This window comes from Triticum aestivum, chromosome 3A (assembly GCF_018294505.1).
Source record: "Triticum aestivum cultivar Chinese Spring chromosome 3A, IWGSC CS RefSeq v2.1, whole genome shotgun sequence".
In the NCBI taxonomy this organism is placed as follows: Eukaryota; Viridiplantae; Streptophyta; class Magnoliopsida; order Poales; family Poaceae; genus Triticum; species Triticum aestivum.
In genome coordinates, this window is record NC_057800.1 from 129,784,360 (window position 1) to 129,801,697 (window position 17,338).

At 40.5% G+C, this 17,338-nt stretch overlaps 1 protein-coding gene across 1 annotated transcript; it reads right to left on the reverse strand.

Annotated features, from left to right (window-relative positions):
* Positions 1-270: 270 nt before the first annotated feature.
* On the reverse strand, positions 271-2,047 carry LOC123058123 (E3 ubiquitin-protein ligase ATL41). Its single transcript, XM_044480946.1, has one exon. It carries the CDS (start codon positions 1,920-1,922, stop codon positions 1,287-1,289), a length of 636 nt encoding a protein of 211 aa, XP_044336881.1. The 5' UTR covers positions 1,923-2,047; the 3' UTR covers positions 271-1,286.
* Positions 2,048-17,338: the final 15,291 nt, after the last annotated feature.

Here is a 17,338-nt window from a genome sequence, read left to right on the forward strand (position 1 = left end):
AAAAAATCCCAGCGCCCATAGAAGCTTCCCTTGTTGCCCGTTGCATGAACTAAAAATAGTGGGCCGTCTTTGCCGAAAATTGCAGCATGTCGCCGCCGGCCACACTCCGTTGTCGGGTTATAGCGAATCTGGGCGCGGTTGTAGCTTTTCTGCCGCCATTTGCAACAAAAATCACAGCACCACGCCGTTGCAAAAAAGATATTAAAAAGCAACAAATCCTCAATGTTCGGTTGAAGCAAAAACATTATAAGGTTCCAGCAAAAAACGTTATCGGTGCCAGCAAAATCAATCTCAGCAGGAGAACTTGGGTGGTTGATTGTAGCCAAAAAATTGCTAGTTCCAGCAAAAATAAATGCTGGTTCCAGCAAAAATAACAACAGGGTGACTCCCATTGATTCGATTGTAGCAAACAAAAGAAAAAGATTGTAGCAAAAAGGATTACTAGTTCCAGCAAAAAAGACACTTGTTCCAGCAAAACCAGATCCAGCAATCCAGATCACCTATTGCAGCTTGTCGCCGCCGTCTCGTCCATCAGCTTGTACTGCACGGTTGCAGCTCGCCGTCGGGTGTGTCGCGGTATGCAGCTCGACCAACGGGCGGTTGCAGCTCTGGGAACCGCCATTTGTAGCTAGCCGTTTGGCGGCCGTCACTGGATGCAGTTCGACCACGCCTCGGTTGCAGCTCCGCTAGCCAGGGGTTGCAGCTCCCCATCCTGCCGGTTGTATCATGTAGTAGCACCATCGCGGCTTGCATCCTGCTGTGCAGCTAGTCGCCATGCCGCCCCTCCGCCTCCCAATATCTTTGATGTAGACCAGCTCCCCTCCGCCTCCCACTCTTGTAGCTCTGCCCGACCCCCTCGAAAACAAGCTCGTGGACGCCTCGTATGGATCTAGAGCACAACAGCTCAGGCAAAGTCGGGAGGTGGATGAACTTATCCGATGAGATGTGATGAGGAAGAAGATGCTAGAAGGGAGTGGATAAGGATGTGAAGGAATAAAAAAACTGATGGGAGGGAGTGCGGGATGGGTCACGGCCTCACGGGAATGTGTGGCTAGAGTGGCCCCACGCATTTGTGTCGTCGCTAGCGAGCCGCGACCGGCCGAGCGTTCGCCTATGAATAAGCGCCCATGCAAGTTAGGGTCGCAATACTGATCGTTTACAACAACCGAATAAAATGTGTGCTGCCAACAAGCTCTCTGCATATACGAATGACGAACCTGTTGCTACCTACTTCAACAGATCGTGCGATCATATACAGGAGTCCCGGACTCCCTGGAAAATGACTGCTATTGCCGCTCCAAGTCCGTTTCCTGGCCGGAGCGGGAGCCGGAGGCTCGCCCGCCAAACCAGCCCGGCCGCTCCGGCGCGGACGGCTCTAACGACGTCGACGGCGATGGAGACAGCGTTTCATCGTCCATCATCTCGATTGGCACGACGGCCGCTGATGCCGCGGCTCTCTCGCGCTGATCGGCGCCCGCGGCCCGCTCGACCTTCCCACGGCAGACCGGGCACGACGCGTTGGACAGGAGCCACACGTCGACGCACTCCTGATGGAACAGGTGCTTGCAGCTCGGGAGCTGCCTCACCGTCTCCCCCTCGTCGACGACCCTGAGGCACACGGCGCACTCGTCCGGCGCCGACGCCGAGCGGTCCCGCCGGTACGGGAAAGACGGGAAGAGCGCGATGGTGGCGGCGTCGAGGCCGTGCTTGGGCTGCTGGGCCTGGCCCTGCCCTTGCAGGGGCTGTGCGCCGTGGTGCCGCGTCCTGGTGCGGCGAAGGTGGAGGAAGCGCAGGCAGAGGAAGATGACGACGAGGAAGAAGCAGCAGGCGACGGATGCCGCCAACGCGCTGAGCAGCGTGGTTGTGCTGCAGCACGGGGCCACGGCCTCTCCGGGCTCGAACGGCGCGATGTATGAGGACATGGTGGAGGAAATGGCTTTGGGAAACGAAGCTACAGCTAGCTATATATATGTAGACAGGTTGGTGATCTCAAAATTTTGGATGGTTCTCTTGCTGGGACAGATCATTTAGGTTTTAGGTATGTATGCCGACTATTTCGGATATATATACTCCAGCAATTTTTGAGATGAAAATTGCATCATGCACGTATGTCTCCTTTAAATAATGCACTGAAATTTATACATATTGCTTATTTATGCTGCTGGCTAATCAATAGATTATGATATGTGATGATGTGGTCATGTGGTCGACAACATGTCAACGTTTTGCCCAGTATATTTCAGTAGATTATGAAATGTTCTTTAGCTGAACTGATTTTAAATATTGTCTGCCTTCTTTTTTCTCGAGTTCTAAATAGAATATGTTTTTACTTCCTGAAACATATTAGATGACAATAATTCAATTGGTAACAGAGTTGACCTACTAGACAGAGTAATAGATTTCCAATTGCTTTAAACTAAGCACATCATAGTGTGCAAGAGCCACGAACTTAGCTTTACCACATTTTCAAAATGAAGGTTGAAGGGGCTATATTCTCGTGTTTTCCATTGGAGGTAGAGATGCTTCTTGACTTGAGATATACTATATATCACTTGATATAAACTAATCTCTTCGCCACTAATGATGTGGAATTGCCTGCACGAATGGTCAAACATGTTTTTATGTCGTTGTTGTGGACTTTTTGATTAGGTGTACGTATACTTCCATGTTCTGAAAAGTATGTTTTCAATATATCTGTAACACTGGGAAATAATCAAAAACGGTCATATCATCAATGCAAATTTTCTAATAAGTTGACATTTACATAGGAAATACATGCAACATATTACTATTTTTCATGAAATGGTCGGTCGGGTCAAGATTTTTCTTGCAATCTAGGTATCTGAACCTTTCTTTGAAACCATAAACTTTTTTGAAATCCGTTAACTTTTTTCATATCCATCAACTTTTTCCAAATCGAAAAGAAAATTCAAACTCCTAAGCTTTTTCCAATTTCCGGGTTTTTTTAATTCATGAACTTTTCACAAACCTGCGAACATTTTGTCAAATCCGTGAACCTTTTCGGCCGTGCCCGGGACCACTTGTTCTCCGAAATCATCAATTGAGGGTTACCCCCTTGCAAACTTCACTCCCATCTTCTCAGGTGCTGCAAGTGGCACACGGCATATGCACCACTTGTCACAACCCAGGAGTTTCTCTTTTTTCATAGATTTCTTTATTCAAAACAATTTATCGCTTGAATCGTCCGTCTAAATTCCGAACCTTCACCGTTGGATTTCTCGCGTCAAGATTTTCATAGACAACATTTTTCACGAAAAATAGGGAAAAAAACAGAGACAAAAAGCATGTTTATTCCTCGCTTTTTTTTCCATTTTGAGAAGTACAGTTGTGCTTCTCGTGAAAGCAAATCTATGCATTCATAGCATAGTTGTGCTTCTTGTGAAAATAATTCCGTGCCTTCACGAGAAGCAAATTTGTCCTTCCATAGTTTTTTTTCGAGAAGCACGACTATGCTACTTGCATAAGCAAATGTGTGATTCTTATCAAAGCACTTCTTTTTTTCCTGTGGTGCTTCTCGCGGAAGCAAATTTGTGCCTTCACGAGGAGCAAATCTATGCTTCTCGTGGAAGCATAGTTTTTTTTCTTTCTAAGAAATCGTGGAAGCAAATAAGTGCCTCCACGAGATGCATACTTGTGCTTCTCCTGGAAGCATAATTTTTTTTCTTTCACATGAAAGAAAATCTGTGCCTCCACAAGAAGCAAATATGTGCTTCTCGCGGAAGCAACAAAAATAACCACAACAAAAACTCATGGAATATTTTTTGGCGCGCAATGTTTTTCCAAAGCTCAGGGAAAATCCGGCGAAAACCAAAAAACTGGAAAACCCAAAAAAACACATCTAAAACGAATCACGTAAACAAAAAATAAAAAAATCATGGGGAGCGTCTAGCAGGCGACATGTGGTGGCGGTTGGACGCACCACTGGGCATGCTCTAAGGGCAACAAAAGCGATTCCTGGAGGTCTCCCCATTTAGTTGCGCTCTATGCGGCACACAACAAGCAAACACGCACCCCCACCCCCTGCGTGCGCTTTCGGCCAGCCCAAGTGCAGGGCGAGCACGCCCTTTTTTCATTTCTTTTTGTAACTTAAAAAATATTCATGACTTCAACAAAGTTAGGGATTTCAAAAAGTTTTAGTATTCAAAAAATGTAAAGGAATTTGAAAAAAGTTATCGATTTCAAATTGTTTTTCAAAATTTGAAATGTTCACAAATTGGAAAAATATTCCTGGATTTCAAAAATTGTTCTAGAATATAAATAACAAAAATTGTTCTCAAATTTAAAAAAATCACAAACTTGAAAGTTATCCTGAATTTCCAAGAATGTTCATGATTTAAAAAATTGATAGAAATTTAAAAATAATTTCATGAATTTGGAAAATAAATGTTCAGAATACAAAAATATTTATGGATTTCAAACAAATATTCAAAAATTTCAAAAATTTCTTGGATTTCAGAACTGTTTAGAAAATTAAAAATATATTCTCAGATTTCAAATAAATTCATAAACTTAAAATGTTCATTATTTAAAAAAATATTCTCATATTTCCGAAAAAATTCATGAATTTTCTAAATTTCAAAATTTGTTCACAATTTGAAAATATTCCAGGTTTCAAAATATGTTTTTAGTTTGAAATAAAAGAATAAAAAATAGGAAGAAGTAGAAGGAAAAACATTATAAGAAAAAATGAGAATTTAAAAATAAGGAAAAATGAAAATGAAAATACAGAGAAAAGAAAGAAAAACAGAAGAAAAAAATGGTCTAGGAAGGTTCTAAAAAGGAGCCCCTAGCTGGGTCGCCAAACTGACGAAGCGGCATCCCTGGTAATACGCGAGAAATAGGATTCCCGTGCGCCGGGTTGTCATGCGCTCCTCCCATGTGTCGGCCCACCAAGAAATCAAGAGCTACTTCTCCATTCGCCCAATTTCAGGTTTTGTTCTGTTTGTCGGCCGTTGAGTGGTTCACCAATCGACCAATGTCCGCTAACCGGTTAACTTTTGAAAAAGAAAACTTCAATCTGGAAATAGTTCCTGTTTTGTAAAAAGAAAAAAGGTACATACATTTGAAAAAAGATTCTTGAATTTGAAAAATAAATCATGAATTTAGTTTCTTACTAAATTTGGAAATAATATGAAAATTGAAAAAAAAGAAAATTTTAAAATTGTTCATGAAATTTTAAAAATTATGAATTTGAAAACTGTTCATAAACTTGAGAAAAGTTCATGAATTTGACAGGGGTTATCTATTCTAAGAATTGCATTTAAAAAACAAAAAAGTAAATAAAACAATAAAAATAAAAATAAATAAAATAAAATAGAACAAAACCACTGCCGAGAAAAACAAGAAACGAAAAGGAAAAAAACAGACAGAAAGGTTTCAGAAGCTTCCATGAACCGGGACGAGCTTCCCGCTACGTGCCTTACATGGGACAACCATTCTGAAGGTTGCTGCACATACCGTTAACTCTTTAAGTAATGCCTGAAGCGCCAAATGGGAATTGGGCAACACCCGAACGATGCCCTCACCAGTGATGTCTACTACACAACCTTCTTCTTGTAGACGTTGTTGGGCCTCCAAGTGCAGAGGTTTGTAGGACAGTGGCAAATTTCTCTCAAGTGGATGACCTAAGGTTTATCAATCCGTAGGAGGCGTAGGATGAAGATGGTCTCTCTCAAGCAACCCTGCAACCAAATAACAAAGAGTTTCTTGTGTCCCCAACACACCCAATACAACGGTAAATTGTATAGGTGCACTACTTCGGCAAAGAGATGGTGATACAAGTGGTATATGGATGGTAGATAAAGTTTTGTAATCTGAAAATATAAAAACAGCAAGATAACTAATGATAAAAGTGAGCGTAAACGGTATTGCAATGCTAGGAAACAAGGCCTAGGTTTCATACTTTCAGTAGTGCAAGTCCTCTCAACAATAATAACATAATTGGATCATATAACTATCCCTCAACATGCAACAAAAAGTCACTCCAAAGCCACTAATAGCGGAGAACAAATGAAGAGATTATGATAGGGTACGAAACCACCTCAAAGTTATTCTTTCCAATCAATTCGTTGGGCTATTTCTATAAGTGTTACAAACAACTCTAGAGTTCGTACTAGAATAACACCTTAAGACACAAATCAACCAAAACCCTAATGTCACCTAGATACTCCAATGTCACCTCAAGTATTCGTGGGTATGATTATACGATATGCATCACACAATCTCAGATTCATCTATTCAACCAACACATAGAACCTCAAAGAGTGCCCCAAAGTTTCTACCGGGGAACCTTGGCGGAATCAATCTAGGGCTCTGGCGGAGCTGTTCTGCCGGGGAAACTTCCCTCCCGAAGGGGGAAATCATCGCCATCGTCATCACCAACGCTCCTCTCATCGGGAGAGGGCAATCTCCATCAATATCTTCATCAGCACCATCTCATCTCAAAACCCTAGTTCATCTCTTGTATCCAATTCTTGTCTCCAAGTACGGGATTGGTGCTAGTAGGTTGCTAGTAGTGTTAATTACTCCTTGTAGTTGATGCTAGTTGGTTTAATTGGTGGAAGATCATATGTTCATATCCTATATGCATATTAATACCCCTCTGATTATGAATATGTTTATGCTTTGTGAGTAGTTACTTTTGTTCCTAAGGACATGGGAGAAGTCTTGCTATTAGTAGTCATGTGAATTTGGTATTCGTTCGATATTTTGATGAGATGTATGGTGTCTCTCCTCTAGTGGTGTTATGTGAACGTCGACTACATGACACTTCACCATTATTTGGGCCTAGAGGAAGGCATTGGGAAGTAATAAGTAGATGATGGGTTGCTAGAGTGACAGAAGCTTAAACCCTAGTTTATGCGTTGCTTCGTAAGGGGCTGATTTGGATCCATATGTTTCATGCTATGGTTAGGTTTACCTTAATACTTTTGTTGTATTTGCGGATGCTTGCAATAGAGGTTAATCATAAGTGGGATGTTTGTCCAAGTAAGGACAACACCCAAGCACCGGTCCACCCACATACCAAATTAACAAAGTACCGAACGTGAATCATATGAACGTGATGAAAACTAGCTTGACGATATTCCCATGTGTCCTCGGGAGCGCTTTACATCATATAAGAGTTTGTCCAGGCTTGTCCTTTGCTATAAAAGGATTGGGCCACCTTGCTGCACTTTATTTACTTTTGTTACTTGTTGCTCGTTACAAATTATCCTATCACAAAACTATCTGTTACCACTTATTTTAGTACTTGCAGAGAATACCTTGCTGGAAACCGCTTATCATTTCCTTCTGCTCCTCGTTGGGTTCGACACTCTTACTTATCAAACGGACTACGATAGATCCCCTATACTTGTGGGTCATCAAGACTCTTTTCTGGCATCGTTGCCAGGGAGTGAAGCGCCTTTGGTAGGTGGAATTTGGTAAGGAAAAATTTATATAGTGTGCTGAAATTTACTATCACTTGTTACCATGGAAGGTAATCCTCTAAGGGGCTTGTTCGGGGTATCTTCACCCCGACCAGTAGAGCAAAGAATTTCTCCTCAACCTACTGAACCTACTGAAAATGAATATGAAAATGAAAATGCTTGCTTTGAAGTTCCTTCGGGTATGATAGAAAAACTGCTAGCTAATCCTTTTTTAGGAGATGGAACAAAACATCCTGATGAACATTTGATATATGTGGATCAAGTTTGTGGATTATTTAAGCTTGCAGGTGTACCCAGAGATGTTGTTAAGAAGAAGGTCTTTCCCTTATATTTGAGGGGAGATGCATCGACATGGTATAGGCTATGTGATGATATGAGGTCTTGGAATTACAAACAATTGAAATTGGAATTTCATCAAAAGTTTTATCCTATGCATCTTGTTCATCGTGATCGCAATTATATATATATATATAATTTTTGGCCTCGCGAAGGAGAAAGCATCGCTCAAGCTTGGGGGAGGCTTAAATCAATGTTATATTCATGCCCCAATCATGAGCTCTCAAGAAAAATAATTATTCAAAAAATTTATGCTCGGCTTTCTGGTAACAATCGCACCATGCTTGATACTTCTTGTTCTGGCTCTTTTATGATGAAGACTATTAAATTCAAATGGGATTTATTGGAAAGAATTAAAAGCAACTCTGAAGATTGGGACCTCGACAATGGTAAGGAGTCAGGTATGACACCTAGTTTTGATTGTGTTAAATCTTTTATGGATACCGATATTTTTTATAAATTTAGCATTAAATATGGACTTGACTCTGAGATAGTAGCTTCTTTCTGTGAATCTTTCGCTACTTATGTTGATCTCCCCAAGGAGAAGTGGTTTAAATATCATCCTCCCATAAAAGTAAAAGTAGCTGCACCTATTAAAGTTGAAGAAAAGACTATTACTTATAATGATCCTATTATTCCTACTTCTTATGTTGAGAAACCACCTTTCCCTGTTAGGATAAAGGATCATGCTAAAGCTTCAACTGTGGTTCGTAAAAGCAATATTAAAACATATACACCTCCTGAGCAAGTTAAAGTTGAACCTAATATTTCTATAGTTAAAGATCTCTTGTCTGATAATATTGATGGGCATGTTATTTATTTTTGTAATGAAACTGCTAGAATTGCTAAACCCTGTGGTAAAGATAAACCTAGACCTGTAGTAGGCATACCTGTTATTTCTGTTAAATTAGAAGATCATTGTTATCATGGCTTATGTGATATGGGTGCTAGTGCTAGTGCAATACCTTATTCCTTATACAAAGAAGTTATGCATGATATTGCACCTGCTGAGATGGAAGATATTGATGCCACAATTAAACTTGCCAATAGAGATACTATTTCACCAATGGGAGTTGTTAGAGATGTTGAAGTCTTGTGTGGGAAAACTAAATATCCTGCTGATTTTCTTGTTCTTGGTTCCCCACAAGATAGCTTTTGTCCCATTATATTTGGTAGACCCTTCTGAAGTACTGTTAATGCTACCATAGATTGCAAAAGAGATGTTGTTACTACCGGTTTAGATGATATGACTCATGAATTTAATTTTTCTAAATTTAGTAGACAACACCGTGAAGAAGAATTACCTAGTAAGGATGAAATTATTGGTCTTGCTTCTATTGCCGTACCTCCTAGTGATCCTTTAGAACAATATTTGCTAGACCATGAAAACGATATGTTTATGAATGAAAGAAGGGAATTAGATGAAGTATTCTTTAAACAGGAACCTATGCTGAAAAACAATTTACCTGTTGAAATCCTAGGGGATCCTCCCCCACCCAAGGGTGATCACGTGTTTGAGCTTAAACCGTTACCTGATACTTTTTAATATGCTTATCTTGATGAGAAAAAGATATATCCTGTTATTATTAGTGCTAACCTTTCAGAGCATGAAGAAGAGAGATATTGAAAACTCTGAAGAAGCACCGTGCTGCTATTGGGTATACTCTTGATGATTTGAAGGGCATTAGTTCCACTCTATGTCAACATAAAATTAATTTGGAAGAAGATGCTAAACCATTTTGTGATCATCAACACCGGCTCAATCCTAAAATGAAAGAAGTGGTAAGAAAGGAGATATTAAAGCTCCTTGAGGCAGGTATAATTTATCCCGTTGCTGATAGTCAGTGGGTAAGCCCTGTCCATTGTGTCCCTAAGAAGGGAGGTATTACTATTGTTCCTAATGATAAAGATGAATTGATTCCTCAAAGAATCATTATAGGTTATAGGATGGTAATTGATTTATGCAAATTAAATAAGGCTACTAAAAAGATCATTACCCCTTACCTTTTATCGATCAAATGCTAGAAATATTATCTAAACATACACATTTTTTCTTTCTAGATGGTTATTCTGGTTTCTCTCAAATACCTGTGTCAGCCAAAGATCAATCAAAGACTACTTTTACATGCCCTTTTGGTACTTTTGCTTATAGACGTATGCCTTTTGGTTTATGTAATGCACCTGCTACCTTTCAAGGATGCATGATGGCTATATTCTCTGACTTTTGTGAAAAGATTTGTGAGGTTTTCATGGATGACTTTTCCATCTATGGATCTTCTTTTGATGACTGCTTGAGCAACCTTGATCGAGTTTTGCAGAGATGTGAAGAAACTAATCTTGTCTTGAATTGGGAAAAGTGCCACTTTATGATTAATGAAGGTATTGTCTTGGGGCATAAAGTTTCTGAAAGAGGTATTGAAGTTGATAAAGCCAAAGTTGATGCTATTGAAAAGATGCCATGTCCCAAGGACATCAAAGGTATAAGAAGTTTCCTTGGTCATTAAGGACTTCTCAAAAATTTCTCGGCCTCTGACTAATTTATTACAAAAAGATATACCATTTGTCTTTGATGATGATTGTGTAGAAGCATTTGAAATACTTAAGAAAGCATTGATCTCTGCACCTATTGTTTAGCCACCTGATTGGAATTTACCCTTTGAAATTATGTGTGATGCTAGTGATTATGCTGTAGGTGCTGTTCTAGGACAAAGAGTTGATAAGAAACTAAATTTTATTCAATATGCTAGTAAAACTCTAGACAATGCTCAAAGAAATTATGCTACCACTGAAAAAGAATTCTTAGCAGTTGTATTTGCTTGTGATAAGTTTAGACCTTATATTGTTGATTATAAAGTAACTATTTACACTGATCATGCTACTATTAAATATCTTATGGAAAAGAAAGATGCTAAACCTAGACTTATTAGATGGGTTCTCTTTCTACAAGAATTTGATTTGCATATTGTCGATAGAAAAGGAGCTGAGAACCCCGTTGCAGACAACTTGTCTAGGTTAGAAGATGTGCTTGATGACCCACTACCTATTGATGATAGTTTTCCTGATGAGAAATTAAATGTCATAAATGCTTCTCATACTGCTCCATGGTATGCTGATTATGCTAATTACATTGTTGCTAAGTTTATACCACCTAGTTTCACATACCAGCAAAAGAAAAAGTTCTTCTATGATTTGAGGCATTAATTTTGGGATGACCCACATCTTTATAAAGAAGGAGTAGATGGTGTTACTAGATGTTGTGTACCTGAGCATGAATAGGAACAGATCCTACGCAAGTGTCACTCCGAAGCTTATGGAGGACACCATGCTAGAGATAGAACTGCACATAAGGTACTGCAATCTGATTTTTATTGGCCTACTCTCTTCAAGGATGCCAGTAAGTTTGTCTTATCTAGTGATGAATGTCAAAGAATTGGTAATATTAGTAGACGTCAAGAAATACCTATGAATTATTCACTTGTTATTGAACCGTTTGATGTTTGGGGCTTTAACTATATGGGACCTTTTCCTTCCTCTAATGGTTATACACATGTTTTAGTTGTTGTTGATTATGTTACTAAGTGGGTAGAAGCTATTCCAACTAGTAGTGCTGATCATAACACTTCTATTAAAATGCTTAAAGAAGTTATTTTTCCAAGATTTGGAGTCCCTAGATATTTAATGACTGATGGTGGTTCACATTTTATTCATTGTGCTTTCCGTAAAATGCTTGCTAAATATGATGTTAATCATAGAATTGCATCTCCTTATCACCCTCAGTCTAGTGGTCAAGTAGAATTGAGTAATAGAGAATTCAAATTAATTTTGCAAAAGACTGTTAATAGGTCTAGAAAGAATTGGTCCAAGAAACTTGATGATGCATTATGGGCCTATAGAACTGCATATAAAAATCCTATGGGCATGTCTCCGTATAAAATGTTCTATGGAAAATCATGCCACTTACCTCTCGAACTAGAACACAAGGCTTATTGGGCTATTAAAGAACTTAATTATGATTTTAAACTTGCCGGTGAGAAGAGGTTATTTGATATTAGCTCACTTGATGAATGGAGAACCCAAGCCTACGAAAATGCCAAGTTGTTTAAAGAAAAAGTTAAAAGATGGCATGACAAAAGGATACAAAAGCGTGAGTTTAATGTAGGTGACTATGTATTGTTATACAACTCTCGTTTAAGATTTTTTGCAGGAAAACTCCTCTCTAAATGGGAAGGCCCTTACATTATCGAGGAGGTCTACCGTTCCGGTGCCATAAAAATCAACAACTTCGAAGGCACCAATTTGAAGGTGGTGAATGGTCAAAGAATCAAACACTATATCTCAGGTAATGCCATAAATGTTGAAACCAATGTTATTGAAACCGTAACCTCGGAGGAATACATAAAGGACACTTTCCGGAACGTTTCAGACACCGAAAAGGAATAGGTATGTGGTACGGTAAGTAAACCGACTCCAAAACAGTTTTTAAGGCAATATTTCTCCATTTTGGAATATTTAGAAAAATAGAAAAATAAGCAGCAGCCCGGGAAGGACGCGAGGGTGGAGGGCGCGCCCTACCCTACTGGGCGCGCCCCCTACCTCGTGGTCACCTCGTGTCCTCTCTGGACTCCGTTTTCGTACACGACACGTATTTTGGTCGGTAAAAATTCATTATATAATCTCCTAGAGGTTTTGACTCCCGTATCACGCAATTATCTCCTGTTTGCGTTTCGAGCTGTTGCTGCTGCACATTAGAGTAGGATGTCTTCGCAAGAGTCAGTCGGGGAGAGCAGGGTGTCTCATCCGGCACCGAGATCAACGACAAGCCTACGCCATCAACAAAATCACCACCATCTCCACCAACAAAGAAGAATTGAGTATCTTGTATGGGCACTCCATTTGGCAACTGCCAAGTTTGGGGGAGTGCCCCGGTATCGTATCACCACCACTCTATCTTTACTGTTTTTCTTAGTTCGATCCTTTTGGTAATATCTTGATCTAGTAGAATAAAAGTTCTTAGTAAGATCTAGTTGTGAGTTTTGCTTTAATATCCTTCTATGTAATCGAGTCCGTGAGCTATATAATAAAGATTAGTGTTGAGTCAAGGGCTCGATTATTTTGCCATGATCCTAAAGCAATAAAAGAAAAGATAAAGAAATAAAAAGAAACAAAGAGATCATATGAGTCTTATGGAGAGTAATGAGCTCACATAGAAAGAGTATGATGAATAAAAGTTATTGAGGGTTGACAAACACAGTTTTGGTCATCGTTGCAATTAATAGGAAGTAATAAAGAAAGAGAGGTCTTCACATATAAATATACTATCTTGGACATCTTTTATAATTGTGAGCACTCATTAAAATATAACATGCTAAAGAGTTGATATTGGACAAGGAAGACAACGTAATGGGTTATGTTTTCTTACATCTGAGATAAATTATATTGTCTTGGATCTTCCAACATGATGAGCTTGCCTTTCCCCCTCATGCTAGCCAAATTCATTGCACCAAGTAGAGATACTACTTGTGCTTCCAAACACCCTTAAACCAATCTTGCCATAAGAGTCCACCATATCTACCTATGGATTGAGTAAGATCCATCAAGTAAGTTGTCATTGGTGCAAGCAATAAAAATTGCTCTCTAAATATGTATGATTGATTGGTGTGGAGGAAATAAGCTTTATACGAGCGCGTGATATGGAAGTAATAAAAGTGACAGACTGCATAACAAAGGTCCATATCACAAGTGGCAATATAAAGTGACGTTCTTTCGCATTAAGATTTTGTGCATTCAACCCATAAAAGCGCATGACAACCTCTGCTTCCCTCTGCGAAGGGCCTATCTTTTATTTTTATCTCCTACATTGCATAAGAGTCATGGTGATCTTCACCCTTCCTTTTTACATTTTATCCTTTGGCAAGCACAATATGTTGGAAAGATCCTGGTATATATGGCTAATTGGATGTGAGTTTTCATGAACTATTATTGTTGACATTACCCTTGAGGTAAAACGTTGGGAGGCGAAACTATAAGCCCCTATCTTTCTCTGTGTCCGATTAAAACTCTATACCCATAAGTATTGCGTGAGTGTCAGCAATTGTGAAAGATTATATGATACTTGAGTATGTGGACTTGCTGAAAAGCTCTTATACATTGACTCTTTCCTATGTTATGATAAATTGCAATTGCTTCAATGACTGAGATTGTAGTTTGTTAGTTTTCAATGAAGTTTATGATTCATACTTGATATTGTGATTGAATTATTACTGTAGCATCAGATATTATATGACAAAGAATTATGTAAGTTGTTGTTCTAAGAATGATCATGATGCCCTCATGTCTGTATTTTATTTTTATCGACACCTTTATCTCTAAACATGTGGACATATTTTTCGATTTCGGCTTTTCGCTTGAGGACAAGCGAGGTTTAAGCTTGGGGGAGTTGATACGTCCATTTTGCATCATGCTTTTATATCAATATTTATTGCATTATGGGTTGTTATTACACATTATGTCACAATACTTATGCCTATTCTCTCTTATTTTACAAGGTTTACATAAAGAGGGACAATGCCGGCAGCTGGGATTCTGGGCTGGAAAATGAGCAAATATTAGAGACATGTTCTGCACAGCTCCAAAAGTCCTGAAACTTCACGGATGATGTTTTACAAATATATAAAAAATACTGAGCGCAAGAACCTCACCAGGCGGGGCACACCCTTCCCACGAGGGTGGGGGCGCGCCCTACCCCCCAGGGCGTGCCCCCTACCTCGTGGGCCCTCTGGTGGCCCTCCGATGGCCATCTTCTGCTATATGGAGTCTTTCGATGGGAAAAAATCATAAGCCATCTTTTCGAACGAAACTCCGCCGCCATGAGGCGGAGCTGTTCTGCCGGGGAAACTTCCCTCCCGGAGGGGGAAATCATCGTCATCGTCATCACCAACGCGCCTCTCATCGGGAGAGGGCAATCTCCATCAACATCTTCATCAGCACCATCTCATCTCAAAACCCTAGTTCATCTCTTGTATCCAATTCTTGTCTCCAAGTCCAGGATTGGTGCTAGTAGGTTGCTAGTAGTGTTAATTACTCCTTGTAGTTGATGCTAGTTGGTTTAATTGGTGGAAAATCATATGTTCAGATCCTATATGCATATTAATACCCCTCTGATTATGAACATGTTTATGCTTTGTGAGTAGTTACTTTTGTTTCTGAGGACATGGGAGAAGTCTTGCTATTAGTAGTCATGTGAATTTGGTATTCGTTCGATATTTTGATGAGATGTATGTTGTCTCTCCTCTAGTGGTGTTATGTGAACGTCGACTACATGACACTTCACCATTATTTGGGCCTAGAGGAAGGCATTGGGAAGTAATAAGTAGATGATGGGTTGCTAGAGTGACAGAAGCTTAAACCCTAGTTTATGCGTTGCTTTGTAAGGGGCTGATTTGGATCCATATGTTTCATGCTATGGTTAGGTTTACCTTAATACTTTTGTTGTATTTGCGGATGCTTGCAATAGAGGTTAATCATAAGTGGGATGTTTGTCCAAGTAAGGACAGCACCCAAGCACCGGTCCACCCACATACCAAATTATCAAAGTACCGAATGGGAATCATATGAACGTGATGAAAACTAGCTTGACGATATTCCCATGTGTCCTCGGGAGCGCTTTACATCATATAAGAGTTTGTCCAGGCTTGTCCTTTGCTACAAAAGGATTGGGCCACCTTGCTGCACTTTATTTACTTTTGTTACTTGTTGCTCATTACAAATTATCCTATCACAAAACTATCTGTTACCACTTATTTTAGTACTTGTAGAGAATATCTTGCTGGAAACCGCTTATCGTTTCCTTCTGCTCCTCGTTGGGTTCGACACTCTTACTTATTGAAAGGACTACGATAGATCCCCTATACTTGTGGGTCATCATTGATCACCAAAACATACATCAAGTGAATCACGTGATATCCCATTGTCACCACAGATACGCACGGCAAGACATACATCAAGTGTTCTCAAATCTTTAAAGACTCAATCCGATAAGATAACTTCAAAGGGGAAACTCAATCCATTACAAGAGACTAGAGGGGGATTAGAAACATAAGATCCAACTATAATAGTAAATCTCGCGATACATCAAGATCGTGCCAAATCAAGAACACGAGAGAGAGAGAGAGAGAGGGAGAGATCAAACACATAGCTACTGGTACATACCCTCAGCCCCGAGGGTGAACTACTCCCTCCTCGTCATGGAGAGCGCCGGGATGATGAAGATAGCCACCGGAGAGGGATTTCCCCCTCCGACAGGGTGCCCGAACGGGTCTAGATTGGCTTTCGGTGGCTACAGAGGCTTCTGGCGGCAGAACTCCCGATCTATTCTGCTTCCCGACCGTTTTAGGGTATATGGATATATATAGGCGAAAGAAGTACGTCAGGGGAGCCACAAGGGGCCCACGAGGGTGGAGGGTGCGCCCCCTACCTCGTGGCTCCCTCGTTTCTTTCCTGGCGTGCACCCCAAGTCCATCAGGTTGCTTTCCTTCCAAAAGTAAGTTCCGTGAAGTTTCAGGTCAATTGGACTCCGTTTGATTTTCCTTTTCTGCGAAACACTGAAACAAGGGGAAAACAGGAACTGGCACTAGGCTCTGGGTCAATAGGTTAGTCCCAAAAATAATATAGAAGTGCATAATAAAGCCCAATAATGTCCAAAACAGTAGATAATATAGCATGGAGAAATCAAAAATTATAGATACATTGGAGACGTGTCAACCAGCAGTGTGATTGGGTCATGTCTGGTCGTTGGATAAAATCTTGAGTCGTCTCTCTCCTTCCTATCTCTTCACCAACCCCGCACACAAATCTCGTAAGCCGGTCACCGTTGATTCACCATGTCGCTTCATCGAGGTTGACTCGTCGTAGCTCGCTTGTACTGCTCGAAGCATCACCGGCCAGCGTCGCGACTCGCCGATACGCCACTTGAAGCATCGCCATGTGCCACTCGTCACATCCGCCCGCTGGTTGCAACTCCAACCTCCGCTAGTTACAGTCCAACCATAACCCCTTTGTAGCATCTCTCGCAAAAAAACCTTTGTAGCATCCTGGTGCAGCACAAGAGAGGCTAGTTGGTCATATCCCTCCCACAACAACATCGTCCATGTTTACAAAACGTCGAGGCTTTCTCTATTGTTGCTTCCATCTTTCACCATCGCTAGTTGCAGCTGCTAATGGCTGGTTGCATTACCATCACAGCTTTCATCGTCGTTATTTGCAGCTTACCATGTTGCTGGTTCTAGTTTCTCCATTGCTGGTTGCAATAGCTACTGCCTGTCCACACTTCCATCATAGCTTTCGTCGTCATCAATTGTAGCTTATGGCGTCGCTGGTTCCAACTTTCTCCACTCCGGTTCCAACAGTTAGTGGTTGGACGCACTTCCACCACAGCTTTCAACGTTACCAGTGGCACCTTAAGGCATCATCGGTTGTATCTTGTACCATCACTGCCTGCAAAGGTCAGTGGCTAGCTGCAACTTTTAACATCACCGGCAGTGGCTTTTGGCATC